Here is an 18,427-nt window from a genome sequence, read left to right on the forward strand (position 1 = left end):
GAGAAATGTAAAAAAAAGTTGTTTGGTGGGGAAAAACTTTACTGGGAAAATTAGGTAACTTTATGAAATCAACAGTGCATTAAAAGTCAGATAACCGGTTTTTCGAAAAATCTCACCTTCAAAATTGGGTTTCTAAACGGTGCGGATATCTATGTTTCTCATAAATCCATACAAATTGAATAGATGAGTTTTTGGTGAAAGTACGTTGAAACAAACGTGGTGTTTCTAAAAGCCATACTTCAAAAATATAGATATCTGCTGAAAAACTCCCAACCAAACATCCGTTAAGGGTTGGTGAGAGTTGTTTCGTTTTGGCCTAGGCTGGTGGGGTGGTGCATGGGTGTTGAAATTGAAACTCGATCGTGGTGGGGTCAATATTTGGTTGGGCCTCCTTTTTCATACGCCGAAACCCTTTTTACCTACTACAACAACACAATACCTTATGGCCACGAAACCTTTATCCCTCCCTCGCTCTCCTTGCACTCACTGGACCCTCTCTTATCCTTCACCTACCACACCTCACTATCACCCCACGCCATTTATTATTATCTTTCCGTTTTTTTTTGTTGTTGTTGTTGTTAAAAGGGCCTATTTCCCACCTGACATCACATTTGTCCTCATGGCCCAGCCCAGAATAATCTGGGCCTTTACTAAACCAATTAATGGTATTTTCCATTCATCTTGGTTACCCTTGATTAGGTTATGATGTCAAAATAATCTTGAACGTGGCTTTCTCTTCTCTTCCTACCACGCACGGTGGACTCTTGCATAGTAATTGGCTATAGACCGAACGGCTTGACATTCACATCATAAAAATGGTTTAGGGATATTGGAATTCAAAATGAAAAGAAAGGAGGGGAAGCTTAAAGCTAACTTGTAGAGTAATTTAGATCTGAGATCATGTGGACTGGAATGCCATAAATATATGGCTGTTAACGTCTTTGTAGTTGTAACGTAATTACGTTAACAATATTTAGTTTATTAAATAATTAAGTTGATGGCGAACAATATTCATGTTCATAAACTTTTTGAGTCTCGATAGGTCCAAATTTTGTATGTAACCACTGCCAAGTACATTAATTCATGCGATATTTTTGGAATAAACATAGTTTCATCAGATTCTTTCGTAATTAATTATTATAAAAAAAAATAGAGAGTGGTTACTTTTCTTTAATAAACAAATTCTCCTTTTTAGGAATGAATTGCATCTTTACGTCCTTGGAAGGTCATTCGGAATTTTATTATATGGTTTTTAGTTGCTTTGGTTGTAATACTTTTTGAATAGATTTCCCAATACATAATTTTTTGAATATTCTTGACCCTCTGCCTATTTATTTATTTATTTATTTTTTTTACACACCCTCTCGTGCGTCTAAATGGTGAACATCAAAATTATTTAAACACGCCTAGAGGATGAGCTATCTTACCTTCATATATATATATATATATATATATATATGTTGAAGCAAATAGCATTGGAGGTGTACGTACAAGTCAACGGGGTTTTAATTAATTTATCCAACAGCTAAAACGTGCCCCACATATAAATAAAACTATATATATATATATATATATATATATATACACACACTCGGGAAGGAAGAAAAATGAAGATGCATGCTTTGATGGACTCAACAACTGCAGTGTTGCTGATCTTTCTTTCAGTTTCAGTGTATTCTCATGGCACTGTTATCGTATCCAAGGATGGGAATGGAGATTACACAACTGTGAGTGAGGCTATTACGAAAGCTCCGGATTTGAGTGACAAACCTTACACCATTCACGTTCGAGCAGGTACTTATGAAGAGTACATCGTCATTCCTGCTGAGAAGACTAATATCAAGCTCGTTGGAGATGGTCCTCACCACACGAAAATAGTTAGCTACCAAAATGGTTCCACCATAGGTACGCTTTGCTGCCCTGCCCATATATATATATATGGTTCACTTAATTAACTCCAGCTTCATTTGATTCTTCTTCTTTATTATTCATCTCTATCTAGTTAATTTGTGATCTCTCGCGATGGTTGATTTCCCTCGTGTATGTATTGATTTCTTAACAATTAATAACACGTGTAAAGTTAAAACCTTCGCCATTCAGAAAACGAACAGTTTAGTAAATCAAGTATAAGAATTAAGCCATTAAAATTGATCTAGTGGTGAGGGTTTGGTAATTTGTATGAAGTATATAATTAGGTATCAAAGTAAAAGTCAAGACACAAACATGTCAATTTTTTTTTTTTTTTTTTTTTTTATGGGTGCTAACATAAACAAGCAATTTACATGAGCGTTTCTTGCTCTGTGTGATTTCACACCCAGATGAAAAAACAAAGAGGAGTGTTTCACGCGAAGCAATAATTGGTGCGGGAGAAGGTCAAGGGGCATTTGTAATTTCTATTGTCATTATAAGCTGTCTCTTAGTAGTAGAAAGTAAAACTAACTACAGTATTTTCAATTTTTTTACCTCCCCTCTATATCTATACTTTTGGTATTTTAAGTGTGATCGAGCGACCAAAAGTCCTGTATAATGAAGGAATAGGCTAAAAATAGCAAGGGCAAAATGGGCTAGGCTTATGGGCTGATTCGTCCCCTCGCGAAACGGGACGGGATAGACTGAGTTTTATAGCTCATTCTTAAAAGTGGGGCGATGCAAGTTGAGTTTATAACCCATTCTTAAAAGTGGGATGAGCTGGTTCATTTTTTGATGGGTTGATGACGGGACAGAGCGGGTTAGTGTAAAACAGTTTCAAACCAGAATATTAAGTTTTTTTAGCCCACTTTCAAAAGCCAGGTGGAGGGAGCTGACTCATTTTTTAACTTGTTGGTGGTATGATGGGGTGGGATGAGGCAAGATCGCCCCGACCCACTTTTCCACCTCTAGCTAAACATATAGGGTCTTTTTTTTTTATGTGACAACAATTTTTTTTTGTAGCAATATAAAAAGTACATTTTCCAAACATATATGGTATATATAAATGAAATAATTTTTAAACTGAATGTCTTAAAATTTTGAGTTGAGATATGATGTTAAACACTTTATTAATTGTGATTTTGTCACTTAGGTTGATTGATGTGCGGCTGCTCAACATATGTAGTGTGAGATGATTCATGAATACTACATAATATATAGAATACACAAAGTGTTTTATGAACTTGAAATTTGAACTCGAACAAGAGAATGGGGAATGAGTGACTAATCCAAAGAATTTATGGCAAATATGCATTTACAAGACGTAATTGTATTTTTATTTTCTTTATGCATTTTCTTAAATAACAACTTTCTTTAACTGATAATTATACCCGAAGGCATAATATACTAAGGGTTGGGGATGTGTTGTACCCGCCTGCAAAAGGCAGAAGCAGGTTTGTGAAAGAGACGGGTATCTATTTAAGAAGAGAAAATATTTGGTGAATATTTTAGATTACTGACTCCAAACTTGGAAAACAAGTGCCAACGCCCATCAACGACCTTAGATGTAGTAATTAACCTAACAATATATTTTTAATTTAGGTATTTGGCAACCTACCACGTAAATAATTGTAACCTGATTGACGCATGTGGTTGTTGTTATATTATTGAGAGTCAATTTCTAGATGTACTGAGCTTAATTTGCCAATTAAAAACCAACTTTGAGTCTTAGTTGTTTACTGTCCTTACATACTTACGTCATTGCTAGAACACTGCTCATTAATTATAGTCACAACGCCTTACATGTGCTTACATCTTTCTTTCTTAAGTTTCTTGTTTAACTTTTTAACTCTTCGTGTTATCTTTTACTTTTTGCTTTCTTTGTACAATAAATTCATTTACCCCATTCAATTGTCTATGATTTCTTTTCTTTTCTTTCCTGTCATCCTAAACGCAATCCATTTGGTCAAATTTTTGTTCCACGAGAAGGACAGTGTTTTTTTTTTTTTTTTTTTAAACCCTGCGAGAGGAATAGTTTGACACAAACAGTTTTAAAAGACCTAAATAATTAAACTGGGTTAACATGAGTATCAGCCAAAATATAACTGTAATTTCTTCTGTATGTGTGAAGAGACAAGATTTGGTCAAGTTTGTTTGACAATTCGAGTCAAGTTGATTTTATCCCTTGTCTTTCTCTCATTTTGTTAACAAATATGCATGTGATTTTGGTTCTGTATTCTAATCCAATTACCTTGACATAGTAATTGAAATAATTTGTCACTTGAAGATAAATCTCTTAACTGAGAAAAAGTATTCACTTGCTGGAATGTTATTTTATGTAATTGCAAATCCCAATGAAACATATGTTATTAATTAGTACAAATGGTTGCGTAATATATATGCTGTATTTAGTGTTTTTCCCATGAAAGATAGTAGTATGTGATTTCATATGATTTAGTCATGTAATTAAGCGTGTATTCATGGATCAAAATTTATAGTAGAGAACACTGGCGGAGCCGCATGTTATCTGCGAGTGATTTCGATCCAAACTAAATTTTAACAAATTTTATTTATTATATATAATTATATTATTAATTATAATTTGACTCGATTTAAAATTGTGGTTCTATAAAAAAAAATATATATATATATTTGGCGAGAGATGAATAAATTGTATTAAGTTATGTGTTTTATTTCTACTTATATAAATTTTTTTAATAAATTATAATTCTTTTTGATACTATCTACTGCTCAGATATTTTGTATTTAATATAATTTAAATATATTATGATATAAATTAATTAAAATTAAAAAAAATATACATATAATTTTTTGACCCAAAGTCGATAGAAAAGGAATTATGTATGTTTGACTTTGTTATTATTGAACTTGTGTCAGATATTTATGGAGACGAGTTCGTGGCCCAAAACATGGGATTTGTGAACTACGCAGGGCTAAACGCAAGTGCTGCAGTGACAGTTCGCAACGAGGCAAACAATAGCGTATTCTACGAATGCTCCATCGAAGGATTCCAAGACACATTATGGGCGGTTTCGGGGCGACAGTTCTACAAGAAGTGCGACATTTATGGGACGGTGGACTTCATATACGGCGACGCAGCGGCAGTGTTTCAAGACTGCATGGTATACGCACGTTATAGAGAGCACGTGACGTTCACAGCTCAGTCACGAGAGGATGGTAATGAGAAAACAGGGTTCACATTCCAAAGATGCAAATTCACAATGTCCCCAGAGGCAGAGGACTCTGATAGAAAGTTGGAGGTGCATGCCACGTTGGGGCGTCCGTGGAGGGCCTACTCGACAGTGGCCATCATACAGTGTTATATCGACTCGATTGTGGATCCTAAAGGTTGGGAGGAGATGCCGGGCCAGCCCACGGATAAGGTTACGTACGTGGAGTTTGAGAATGTTGGGCCTGGTTCTAACACTGATGAAAGAGTTAAGTGGCCCGGTGTTAGAGTCCTTCTCGACCCAATGGATGTTGCACCTTTCACTGCTTCCTATCTATTGGATGCTGACTCTTGGATTCCTTCCAAAGGTGTTCCCTATGATAATGGACTCTAGTCAACTTCTCTTCTCTTCTCTTCTCTTGTCAAGTGTCAACCCTTTAGTTAATTTCATTCCAACTGTATGTACTATGTAATTTGTTAAGTTTTGTTTAAGTGTTAATTGATACTCTGTCCTTTTTTTTAAGTAAAAAAATAAAACAAAAAACCAGTTTTTTTTAAAATAATATATTTATGTTACTGTTTTAAAATAAAAATTAATAAATTTAAACTTTAACATTAATAAAGGGGATAGTAATATTTATCATGATTTTAGGTTTTTTATTTTTTAATTATCATAGGATTAATTTGAAATTAAAAAACAAAAAAATTAATTAACATTAATTTTGTATTAATCTAAGGATTTCTGATAAGCATATAATCCTCAAAATAATAAAATGAAAAAAGTGTTTATCATCTTAAATAACATAAATTATGTTATTTTATAAATATGAAATGAGAAATCATATTCTTATGTTACAGAAGATTCATCTCTCATGTTACACTTACATAAAAAGGCGTGCTTTTTTTCTTTTTTTTTTTTTTTTTTTTTTTTTTAAAATTTGGTAGGCTCCACTTTATTTATTTCACAACATATGATAACTTCTCCCGTACTACATGAGAGAAGTAAAGCCCATACGAAATAGTTTTTACGGAAAAATTCATTAATGTCCATGTGATTTGTTTTAGAATCATCTATGACCCTGTGAATTGTGATTTTTTTTATCACATATGCATCCGTGCTTTGTAAAAAATAAAAAATCACAGGAACATATGTGATAAAAACATACCCTCTTGCAAACCACAGGAGTATATGTGATGAAAAAAATTACAGGAACATAAATTATTCTGGAGTAAACCACCTTTCCCAATTTTTTATTTAAAATTTAAATTAAAAAAACATCTATTTTCTCATTTTTTGTATCTATCTTTATCCTAAAATAACATAATTTATGTCATTTAAAAGTACAAACATCACACCCTAATAAAATAATAACTCATTAACATAAAAAAGAGAGATATTTTAAGGGAAATATTACTCTCCTTTCACATGAGGTAACTTATCTCATTTTCTCTCACTTCGATTTTCGCACCCTACTTTTTTTTCTTTTTCTTTTTTCTTACAATAATGGGACCCACTCATTTTCTCTCTACCACATAAGATAACTATCTTATGTGGAAGGAGATTAATAAAACCCTATTTTTAATACCAAAAAAATTCATTACCAACTAATTACCGATTACAATATTCTATTAAAAAACTTTTTAACATTCTCGCTAATTACATAGACAGTAGTAAATTAATAATTTTTTTGATAATAAAAATATCCACTCAAAATAAAATATAAACTTAAATGATAGGAAATTATTTGGATTGGATTTTGGATGAGTGGAGCAGAGAACAGAGATGTTAAGTGGCGGGGAAGGATGGAAAGGAAGAGGGAAAGTGTAATCTGCATGCATCTGCATCTGCATCTGCATCTGCAGTAAAGTAAACTAGTCTCGGATGGCGAAGTTGTTATTATCTTTATGGCTTCCAAATCCAAAGGTACAATATGGAGGAAGATTGTGTGTTAAGTGTTGTGGCAGTGATGAAGAGAAAGGGGAGAAGAAGAAGAGGTTGTCGAAGCAGTCGTCGTGGGAGGCGAAAGATGCAGAGGGGAGAGACTATCTGTACAGGCTTGGCAAAGAGGCTGATAACATGAACATCGCCGTTGGCCAGCGTGCTGGCGTCATCGATGACCTTTTCGCCGGCAATTTTCTCGGCAAAGATTGTAATTCATTATTATTATTATTATTTTTTCTCACACTTATTATTGGTTTGGTGTTTGTCATTTTAAATGAAGTTATCTCATTTTAAGAGAGAGATAGACATAGAAAAACGGAAATAGAGAAAGTGAGTTGTTTTTTTTAATTTAAAATTCGAATTTTCTGTGTCTGTATCTCTCTTACAAATGACATAACTTTCTGTCATCTACAGACACTTTTCCAATTATTATTATTATTATTTTAAACAAAAAAACAGTTTAAAAAATAAACACATATTTTTTTGGTGCAGCGGACATTGTGTTTGATTATCGTCAGAAAGTGACGAGGTCCTTTGAACACATTCAGGGTGATTATTACATCGCTCCTGTCTTCATGGTAATTTGTTAAAACTTGTACGCTCGCTTTCCATTTTCCCTTTCTTATTAAAATGGTTCATTTCCAAAAATGTTTATGATTATGTTTTTGTTCTTTGTTATCGACCACTTAAGTGCTTTCCACTTCTTATTCCCATCTCATTTCACCACTCTCCTTTAATTTCTATCCACTACAAATAACCACCCACTAATCATTGCGTTATACTATTAAGTCACTTGCAAACTATCCACTAGGGGCAAAACCTCCTAGTGTATTTTATCTATATATGACCTCCAATAGCTAACAAGCAGGAGATCATCTGATAAGATATCTCAGTATTCAGAAGACTCGTCACCATGGCTACAAAGTAAGTGACTCACACACACATCCATTGTTAATACCATCGGACTTTGGCCTAAGGTGCAGTACTTTTCATCTATGAAGCACCGATACTCCGAATTTTTTTTCCAACGTATCCGATACGCGTATCGGAAATGTGTTGTATCGTATCGACGAATTAACAGTCGTATCGAGAACGTATCGGGAACGTATCGAAAACGCCGTGTCGGAATCGGTGCTTCATAGCTTTTCATTGCTTGTAATCTTTACCATAATCCGTAAATACAAATACTAGCTATCCTGCTAGACATAAATGTTCAACCTGAACATTCTTTATTCAAGTTGATGCTACGAGAGACACACTTGTTAATTTGCACTTAGTGCCCATCTCAGAAATTTGACTTTGAAACTAAAGGTAGTGGATTGCCATTTATGAAGATACCTTGTGTATTACACACATGAGAGATTGGTTCTGTAGTTAGTACTTTAAGGAGTACAGTTAGGTTTCCTAGTTTTTTCTTAATAGGAAATTATATGTAGCCTGTTTGGGCACGTTGCTCTACGTTTACAACTAAATTCCTCTACTAGTGTTACCTTGTAGAAATTATTTGTAATTTGTTGTTTTCTGAACATTAGTTTGTTACTTGTTTGAGACTACGATTGTTTCTCTTTCCTTCAACTTCCTTGGGGAAAAGAAGAAATAGAAAAAAATGAAAAGAAAAAGAAATAGCCATTTCTTCGCTTACTTCAGTGCTCGGTGCCATGATCAGAAGATCATTTCTTTTGTTATCCTTTGATTTTCATTATCCCACTACTTTGAGTGTGTGAACTTCATCTTGATTTCCTTTTTTTTTTCTCCCCTTTTTGGGATACCATTGAATTTTACAGGTTCTCTTCACTTTCTTTTGACAGGACAAAGTTGGTAAGTTCTCTGAAAAAGGGCCATTGTGAGGAAACTGTGATAAGTCATTTTGATGCAGTAAGAATGCTTGGTAAAATTGATTTATTTTGCTCTGTTGTACAAGTGATTGTCACTTATTAGTATTAGAAATGCTATACTTAATGCATTCCCTATCAATTATATAGTCTTTCTGTGGGTTCCTTCGGAATGGTTCTGTTCCCTATCACATTGACTTAAAAACAACGTAGTTAGTTAATGCCCTTATAACTATTTAATCTTCTTGCGAAATTTTCTCAAAATCACAAACTTCATATACTGTGGGTTCATCTCTGTTTTCCTTTGTAACATTTCTGATTTGACCTTTATATTTAATATTCAGATTTTGAAATGCTACTGCACATTATCGTAACTTTTTTTTCTGTGAATGCAGTATGTCACATTGTGAAGAACTATGTTGCTCATCTCCTCAATACTAAAGTTCCTTTGATTCTAGGTATAAACAAAACTACAGATGAATTTTCCTGTGGCTTATCTAAAACCTTGAAGAAAGTAAAATAAGTACTGCCAAGGATTAATTTTAGGTAGTTTCTTTTCACACTTGTAGTTGTGCAGTTCTTCACACTTCAAGCATCCTAACCTGATGTATGAGGTGTGTGTGCAAGGAGAGTCCGATCAGGTGTGGTGACTGGTGAGGGAACATTTATCTCACTTTTGGGATACAAGGGTGTAACCCTTCTAATGGACCTTGGTGGCCGGTCCATTAGGCCTGTATGGCTGATTCAGAACAACATCAAAACCTAATCAAGCCAAATCCCACCCCGAAGGCCTTATTAAATTATCCATCATTTTAATGTTTAAGAGGAGTTTGATGGATAAGCTTATACAATATAGTGCTCACACCAAACATTTGATAAAATCATAATGTATTGTATTAGCTTATCCTATCATGCTTAATATGGCATGCTAAATAATGAGCCGTTACTCCTACGTGAGTTCACGCTTATACTTCCAAATCTAATCTGGCTGAAAAATGAAACACATCACGCAAAGAAATCTTCAGGCTTCATGTATAATTCTAAATGAATATGGTAAAGTTTTCTGTGCATTCTGTTTTAAAAGTTAACCTCTATTTTCTCCTTCTTCCAGGTATTTGGGGAGGAAAAGGGCAAGGGAAGTCATTTCAAACAGAACTTATATTTCAGGCCATGGGAATTGAACCTGTAATTATGTCTGCTGGGGAACTAGAATCAGAGAGAGCTGGTAAGTTGTTTGTTTTTATAAACGTAGTCCTTTCAATGCAATAAAAAAGTATTAGAGAAAGTGAATAAAGTAATTTCTATTTTCATGTTTTAATAGCATTGATGTTAATCAGTTCTCACATCTAATACTATAAAATGATTGATGGAATTATTCAGAAGTTGTCTTTATTTTTAATTAGTTCGTACATACCCTTTTCAGAATGTATTTAATTATGCACACTTATATAGTTTCTTTAATTTTGATTCTGATGTATTTACATACAAAGATATGTGCAACTGTTGGAATTACACCATCCTACTGCTTTCCATTGACAGGAGAGCCAGGAAGATTGATTCGTGAACGCTATAGAACAGCATCTCTAGTGGTCCAGAATCAAGTTAGAAGTTTTAAAGTTTTCGGCTTGTTTTGGTTTCAATGTTCCTTTATGTGATTAATTACACAACATTGGCTCTCAAAAAAGAAAATATTCCATTTTTTGTTGAAATTAACACTACGATTTTATCTTCTTCGTATGGTATTATGAAAATTTTGCATTAAGCTATCATTTCTATGATGAAGAGACTGGAAAGAAGAAAAAAAAATGTCATCATAAAAGACAACATCAAAAGCAATTTAAAATTAAGCTTTCTCTATTTTGTATTCAGAAAATAATGGTAACGTGATCTATTTGAGGCTTCAGTTTTATGGTAATAGAGGCTTCCTGACACTATTCACTTAAAGATGGGATGTGTATGGGTCGAACCGAACCGATTTTTTTGAAAACCGAACCGAATTGGTTTAAATGGTTCGGTTCGAAAATGGTTCGGTTCGGTTCAAAACTGGTTCGGTTCGGAAGTGGTTCGGTTTGGTTGGAAACGGTTCAGTTCGGTTCAAAACCGGATCGGGTCGACCCTATTTTGAAAAGAAAAAAAATTAAAAATTTAAAAAATAAAGTTATAAAAATCAATTTGGTTTGGTTTGAAAACGGTTCGGTTCAGTTCAAAATGGTTCGGTTCTTAAACTGGTTCTAAAAACCGGTTCGGTTCATGAACTGGTTTTTAAAAACCGGTTATTTTTAAGGGCGATTCGATTCGGTTCATGGTTCGGTTCAGTTTTTTGGTTATTTTGCGCACCCCTACTTAAAGATTGTCTTGCATACTTCACAATTATCTGTTTGTGGTTTTGTTGCATGCTCCCTTAACCCTCTCTTCGTCTTCTTTTTTATTTTATTTTTATTATTTTTTATTTTTATGATCTATCCTTCACGTTTTGTATGTGGTAATGTACTAATTCATATTTAATATCAGAGGAATGTAATTTACCTAGAAGGGAAAGCTCAACCACCTATCCTGCACCTTTAACTGAGTGTTGCTGTGTAAAAAAACACTTAAGTTATGACATACTGAAGGCTGATGTGTTCAATGTTCACCTTCTAATTTGGCTGAAATTGTTTATATCAATTTTACCTTTAGCTGCAATACTTATTAGTGGAACAATGTTATTGTAATTTAATATGCTAACGCAGTCTATTATTGTTTTCCTGATACAGGGAAAAATGAGCTGTTTGATGATCAATGATATTGATGCTGGTCTTGGTAGATTTGGTAAGCTAATATCTGATTTAGACTGGATAAACAGAAATACTTTGTAATTTTATTCCTTATCCCCTTTTACTTCTTTACACTTTGTGTACGTAGTGCATCTCCTAGTATTGCAGACTTATTTGGGCAACTCCCATTGAACATAATTTTCCTGTTTATATGTAGGGAATACTCAAATGACAGTCAACAATCAAATTGTTGTTGGGACTCTTATGAATCTGTCAGACAATCCTACAAGAGTAAGTGTTGGCCAAGATTGGCGAGAATCAGATATCACAAACAGAATTCCAGTCATTGTAACGGGGAATGATTTTTCAACTATTTATGCGCCACTTATACGTGATGGAAGGATGGATAAGTTTTACTGGTAAATTGTCATCCATCTTATTCTAGGATTATTATTATTTAAGGTGGCTTTTGCAAGGTGCATATTTAGATACAAGGTTTTAGTTGAAGTTTTACATTAGTATTGTGGGTGGAAGTTTCATGATTGGTAAAGCTATATGTTTTAGCGTGATTACATCATATATCACATTGCTTATTAATGACTTTGCAATATATCTGATTTCATGGAAGTAGGTAAACGATGTCAATCTTCCCTAAAATGATTTCTGCAAATGTGGAACAGGCAACCTAACCATGAAGATATCCTGAATATCGTTCACAGAATGTACGAGAAAGATGGCATATCTAGGGATGAAGTTGAAAGAATTGTGGACACTTTTCCTAATCAAGGTACTTCTCTGTATGTCATGTAGGTTCAGAAAAGTTTTACTTATCTGTTGTGTTGTTTAAATATGAGTAATTTCAAAGAACATGTTATTATTTGGTAAATTAAGGAACACAAAAGAAAATGTAACAGTTGCCTAATTTTTTTCCTTGGGTTGATGGCAATATGGTTTAAGTTTCATACTTGTCCACATTCTAGCCTATTTTATTTTCTGTGGGTGATGTTGCCTATAGAGTGCCCTTCTTTTCTTTTATTAGTTTCTCTGCATTCAAATATTATTTCATTTTATTCTTTATCCGAAGTAATTTACTTTTTACCAAATTTGCATTGAGGATAGAATTTGGAAGGCATCATGTCTGAGATTCCCCACCATTTATTTGGTTATTGACAGCACTGGACTTTTATGGAGCTTTAAGATCACGTACATATGACAGTTCTATTTTAAAGGTATGTAGATTCCTAAGTTTACATTAAGATCATACCAATCTTTATCTGACTTTCCATTTCAGTGTGGCAAAATCATAATTTTCACTTACCTTTATTGTTCATTATTCCGTTAAATATTAATGGTAGGTTTAGATACATCAAGACAAATGATACCAAAAAGAAAAAGAAAAAGATATACCAAGACAAAATCTCTCAATATGTGGCTCTGGAATGTGGTTCATTTGGCACAACGGAAATTGTTCATCCATTATATGAGAACTTATTGGGGGGGGGAGTAAGAAGCTTCGAGAAGAACTCCCTATGAGTAAATAATTATGTACTTAAAATCCTATTGGAACTGGGGTCGAATAATTAGATGGAGTTTGCATAGACAAATTAATACTGCAACATTTGCCTACTCCCGTCTTTTTTCCTAATATCTTAGGAGTTGATTAATCAATGGATACCAGATTTGTGTCGTGATTGTAGATCTAGAGTGAGAACTCTTAGTCTGTATGAATGTAGCACCTTAGGTCTCTATTACTTGTAAGTGTGCAGTACAAGAGTCCTAATCAGCTATGCGCAAAGTAGTTGTCTGGCTGCCGGGTTATAGTTCGATAGTTCAAGTTGCAGAAAAGTCTCGGATACTGTCCAGAGTTTGATGGTGGCTTTATTTGTCCAAGTAGACGTTTGACATTTGTATCCATGGATGTATTAACTGGACCACAAGAACCCTTATGCTGGAGTGGTTTATGTCTCTAATACACTCTCCTTACCATTTTGCCATAAAGGCTCTAATACTATGTAAAGAAAAATAATCTAGAGAAAGAACCCTAAAATTAAATTTGTAAGTTCTAACACCTTGCATTTTAATGTTAAAACTAAAGGAACGTGCTTCCACAATACAAGAGGACCACTGATACAACTATGCACAGTAAATAGCAATAAATACAAACACATGAAATAGCTGATATTTCAACAATGACAATTGACAACTGCCTATGATAACTGGAAGTGCAAGTTCAGAGATATCTAAATTTATTTTTTCCATAAAGATAGCTGTTAGTAACAGACACAAATTTGTGGTGGATTTTTAGTGGATTGATGATATTGGAGGTGTTGAAAATTTTGGAAGCAAAATTCTCAAAAGAAGAAAGGACCTGAACCTTCCTGTATTTATTCCTCCTGAGGTAAATTAATCAGCCCCTTTGTTGTTGATCAAATTAGTATTGATGAAATATTGTTTGAGCTCATTTATCAGTTGAAAATTATAGGCGATCATGAAATGATAAGATCTAGATATAGGCAAAATAAATTAGGTTCATGGATTATATATTCTGTTGTTATTCAAATTGACTTGACTGGTTTATTCTAGCATTAGGTCAAATATTATTTTATTAAAAAGAAAAGGATAAAATGGTTTTGAACAATTACTGATATTCTTATGCAAGCATGTTTTGTGTTTGTAGTTTACCATTGAATGAATAGATAGAAGATCAATAATCTAGTCTTTTTGAATTGAATTTATTCAAGGGCATGTCTTGAACTGTGACTTTCAATATGCTAATATAACTTGACTTAAGAAATTAAAAAATCCATGCATAAAAATTTAAAGGACACTAGCAAGTTGATAGAGTCCTTAACCCAAATACAAATCAACAACAGAGAACAAAGTGTTTTTGGCCTGGTAAACCAGAATTTTCATATATCTATGGAAATCAAGAGACAAATACAGAACCTATGACAGTAAACAGAGACAAATTACAAGAAAAGGAACGATTACAATTTACAATATCTGGAAATGCATAACAGTAAAGGAAAATACAGATGAACTTGGAAATAACAATGTAAGAAAATAAAGGATAATTGTGAGACAATTGGAGAGGCCTCACTCTCTCTCAAGGTTCCAATCCAATCCAATATTCCCAAATTCCCCCTCCTCTCTTCTTAACCAATTTCCCCGTAACCAACTTGCTCCCCCACGCTTGCATTCTGTTGGAGGGCATTTCAGTCAACATCTCCACTCGGGCTTTCAGCATAACCACTTCTAGAGCCAACAGCCTCTGCACTTGGATTAACAGCATACCACTTGGGCCAACTACTACATTTGAGGCCCAAATTCTTTTATCTTTATCTCTGCGGTACACTTGCTATGGTAGGATCGTATCACATGTCCTCAAGGATTTCTATCCATGATGTTTTATCATGTGATATCTTTATCATTAGTGTCTCTCTTGCACTTAGTACGAGATCTTTTACAATTAGTAATGTTTTAGTGATGGTGTAGCAATATTGACTCTCATTTAGATCAATTCTTCTCTGGCCATCATTTGGGCAGCCTCTGCTACATTAGACATAATCAGTTCTTAATTCATACTTTTAATATTTGGACATTTCATTTTATTTTTTTGTAAATGGGAAATTCACATAGATACTAATTGTAAAGAACCATTTCACCTAAAAGTTTAAGCTGGTTCATCAATGGTTTTATATTATATCTCTCTAGGCCCTTTAGGCTTGAAGCGTGGATATTGCACAAACTCATTTTTTTGGTTTTACCTTGTGCTGACTTAATTCTACTGAAAAGTAGGGGCAGTGAGGATCGAATTCATAACCTTGTGGCCACAAAGGTTCTGATACCATGTAAAGAACTATCTCCTAAGAGCTTAAACTGTTAAGTGAAGGCACATCAATGGTTTTATACTATATCTCTCAACACTAATTAATTTGTAGAAAGTTGGAAATATTTTTGGGGAAGCATAAATACGTATCTACTTGACCATCTTTTCTTCTTTCTCTCTTTTTCTTTTGTCTCTTTTCTATTTTTTTTTTAAATTTTTTTTTTCTTTCTTTTAACATATTTTGTTTTTGTGAAAAGAATGCAAGTGAAATTGACTACTTCTGTATTTGGTTGGATAGCAAACAGTCGATGCTTTACTCGAGTCTGGTTATTCTTTGCTCAAAGAACAACAGTTGATAATGGAAACTAAACTTTCCAAGGAATACATGAAGAATATAGGAGACTAATATAAAGGATGTTGTTGCTGTGGTGCAAGTCCTAAGGAACTATGATTGGGCTAGTTTGGAATCCTTGTAAAGTTGCTCTATCATGGACGAGGTCCACTTTCGAACAGGGTGCTTCTCTTTACTGATTTCCCTGTTTTTATAACATGCATTATTTATCAGGATATAACCCATTTTTAAGATGAAATGCATGAAATGTTATCCAAGAATAGTGTAATGGTATCTGCAATGTAATAATACATTGCGTGCTGAACTGCTGCACGATATTATTATTGTAATAACAGTTCAGAAGCGATATAATTATTCTTTTAATTTTAGCTACTAGTGTTCAAATCCAGGTTTTAGTCTAGGAAAAAAACCACAGATGGCTTCCAATGAGCTGCACAATTATCTACAAGGTTTACCTTCAATCATCAACCCAACTAAGATCCTAGTTGATTCATTAGTAAGTTGTCACTGAGCTGTGGTTTGTAAAATGTATTACTCAACAAATTCTGATTGATTTTCTTCATCCTCTTCCCTACTTATTAATTTTATCTGTGAGATACAATCTATGGCAATCAGTATAAATAATATATAAATTGAAGATGTATGTTAGTAACAATTTTGTTCTATTACATTCTTTATTTTTGAATAATTTTATGTAGGTTATATTAAATAAGAATGGTTTCAGCTTTTTCTTACCGTGATTCATATAAACCTTATTAAACAATAGAGATTGTTGAAACGAGTGTCTTGATAGCATTTTCAATAAACGTAATTCCCCCAAGTTAGTCTAAATTTTGTAAGAAAAGCATTTGTGTCGATGCATATCTGTATGATAATTGTTTGCCAGTAGGAAGTGTAGATTGTCTTGAAAGCTGAGCGTAACGTTAGCAAAGTCTCCCGGATTCTCTACAATGTTCTGCTAGTGTCAGCCTCACAAATTTGCATTCACATAAAACAACTGTCACAATGCAAAATGTTATCTTTTAGTGTCCTCAAACTTCGTATGTTAATGAATGGATTGCTGTAAATGACGAAATGATATTAACAGAAGCCTCAAACTTCATGTTTGTAGTCGTATACATTTGTGTTTTATGTCACGTAACCACCTCAGCATAGTATCACTTCCTGGTGGTACTGGACACATTTCAATGCTAGAATCATTTTGTATTTGAACCACCATTAGTAGTGAGCAACATAATGGTTTGACCGTGGCCAATGGTGGTCTTGTACCATATATATTAAGTGCTTTTAATGTCAAGGAACAATACCACCAAGAATATCATTGCATTCGTGGGATCAATAGTACTTGTTTGGCCACCACAGAATAAGAATATATGCGAATCTCTAGAGAGTTTGGATTTTAAGCTTTATGCAGCTCCAACGGTTATTTCTATGGATACATATACAACTTTGAATTCTATCTTGGAATGTATTCCAAAGATTCTTAGCTATTTCTGTTTTGATATCTAATTATGCTGAACGTCATTAAACAGAATAGAAAGAAATATACCAGACCTAACATAAAGCTCTGTCGCAATAAGACTTGTGTTACTTCATATTAAAAATAAAAAATAAATAAAAAAATACTGTTGAAACAGAGGATGCTATTTCCTCTGTTTGTGGTAGTTATAAGAGTCTTAATCTTGAACACTTAATGAAAAGACCTCCACTTCGAAAGCACACGGGAGGCGTTTGGTTGAGGAATTTTTTTTGGAATAGTAGGGAAATGTAATAGATAGAGGAATGATTGGAAAAATAGATAAAGTGAGATAGGTAGAAAAATATAAAAAAAAATTGTTTGGTGGGGAAAAATTTTACTGGAAAAATTAGGTAACTTTATGAAATCAACAGTGCATTAAAAACTAGATAACCGGTTTTCTGAAAAATCCCACTTTCAAATTGAGTTTCTAAACAGTGTGGATATCTATGTTTCTCATAAATCCATACAAATTGGATAGATGGGTTTTTGATGAAAATACGTTAAAACAAACATGGTGTTTCTAAAAGTCATACTTGAGAAACGTTCAATATCCGCTGAAAAGCTCACAACCAAACACCAACTATAGTGGATACTTGCCAACGTGTCTTGGATTCCTTAGGGTCCTCACTTATCTAAGGCCATCCTTCTATGTTAAGTATTTTGTGCTAATGACTGGTGAAAGTTACATTTATCCCAGAACAATCCAAATAGTCCAATCTTTATCGGAATCCAATGCTCTGCTAACTTGGAAAGTTGGCTACTTTTTAGTGGTACTAACTTTGAAGTTGGATTAAAAGCATCTAAAAGAACCAGTAATTTACACCCATTAAAAGTTCCAATATATAATTCTTACTCTCCATTTCTTGCCGTGTTTAGTGCAGTGAAGTGGAATGTAGACATTAGTTTATCTACACAATTCTAAAACAAGAACCACAACCACTAATGTTAGTTATTATCTTTTCTGATTGGCTGTGACCAAAAGAGAAGAGGGTGTGTGATAAAGAAGAATAAACGATTGTCAGATTTATGCGGTGGGATTTGAGATTAAAGAAGCTTAATGTGATGTACTTAAAAAAGAAGAAGCTTAATGTGTGTTTGACTT

The 18,427-nt window shown here is 33.7% G+C and overlaps 2 protein-coding genes across 3 annotated transcripts; both read left to right on the forward strand.

Annotated features, from left to right (window-relative positions):
* The first annotated feature begins 1,607 nt into the window (after nt 1-1,607).
* Nucleotides 1,608-5,492, forward strand: LOC133315505 (pectinesterase-like). Its single transcript, XM_061517142.1, has 2 exons — nt 1,608-1,905; nt 4,807-5,492. The coding sequence occupies exons 1-2, from the start codon at nt 1,608-1,610 to the stop codon at nt 5,490-5,492; spliced, it is 984 nt and encodes a 327-aa protein (XP_061373126.1).
* Nucleotides 5,493-6,839: 1,347 nt separating this feature from the next.
* LOC133315487 (ribulose bisphosphate carboxylase/oxygenase activase, chloroplastic) lies at nt 6,840-16,411 on the forward strand. Of its 2 annotated transcripts, XM_061517116.1 has the most exons (12): nt 6,840-7,248; nt 7,533-7,618; nt 8,849-8,858; nt 9,268-9,330; nt 9,984-10,097; nt 10,412-10,473; nt 11,626-11,680; nt 11,843-12,044; nt 12,306-12,412; nt 12,799-12,854; nt 13,931-14,023; nt 15,753-16,411. In XM_061517116.1, the coding sequence occupies exons 1-12, from the start codon at nt 6,981-6,983 to the stop codon at nt 15,858-15,860; spliced, it is 1,224 nt and encodes a 407-aa protein (XP_061373100.1). In that variant the 5' UTR covers nt 6,840-6,980; the 3' UTR covers nt 15,861-16,411. The 2 variants fall into 2 exon arrangements, with proteins under 2 accessions (XP_061373100.1, XP_061373101.1); XM_061517117.1 differs by lacking the exon at nt 6,840-7,248 and having other exon boundaries at nt 7,566-7,618; nt 8,849-8,928.
* The last annotated feature ends 2,016 nt before the right edge of the window (nt 16,412-18,427 follow it).

Source organism: Gastrolobium bilobum, unplaced genomic scaffold, assembly GCF_033153095.1.
Source record: "Gastrolobium bilobum isolate Gb01-03AN ecotype WA unplaced genomic scaffold, APGP_CSIRO_Gbil_v1 utg2933, whole genome shotgun sequence".
Classification (NCBI taxonomy): Eukaryota; Viridiplantae; Streptophyta; class Magnoliopsida; order Fabales; family Fabaceae; genus Gastrolobium; species Gastrolobium bilobum.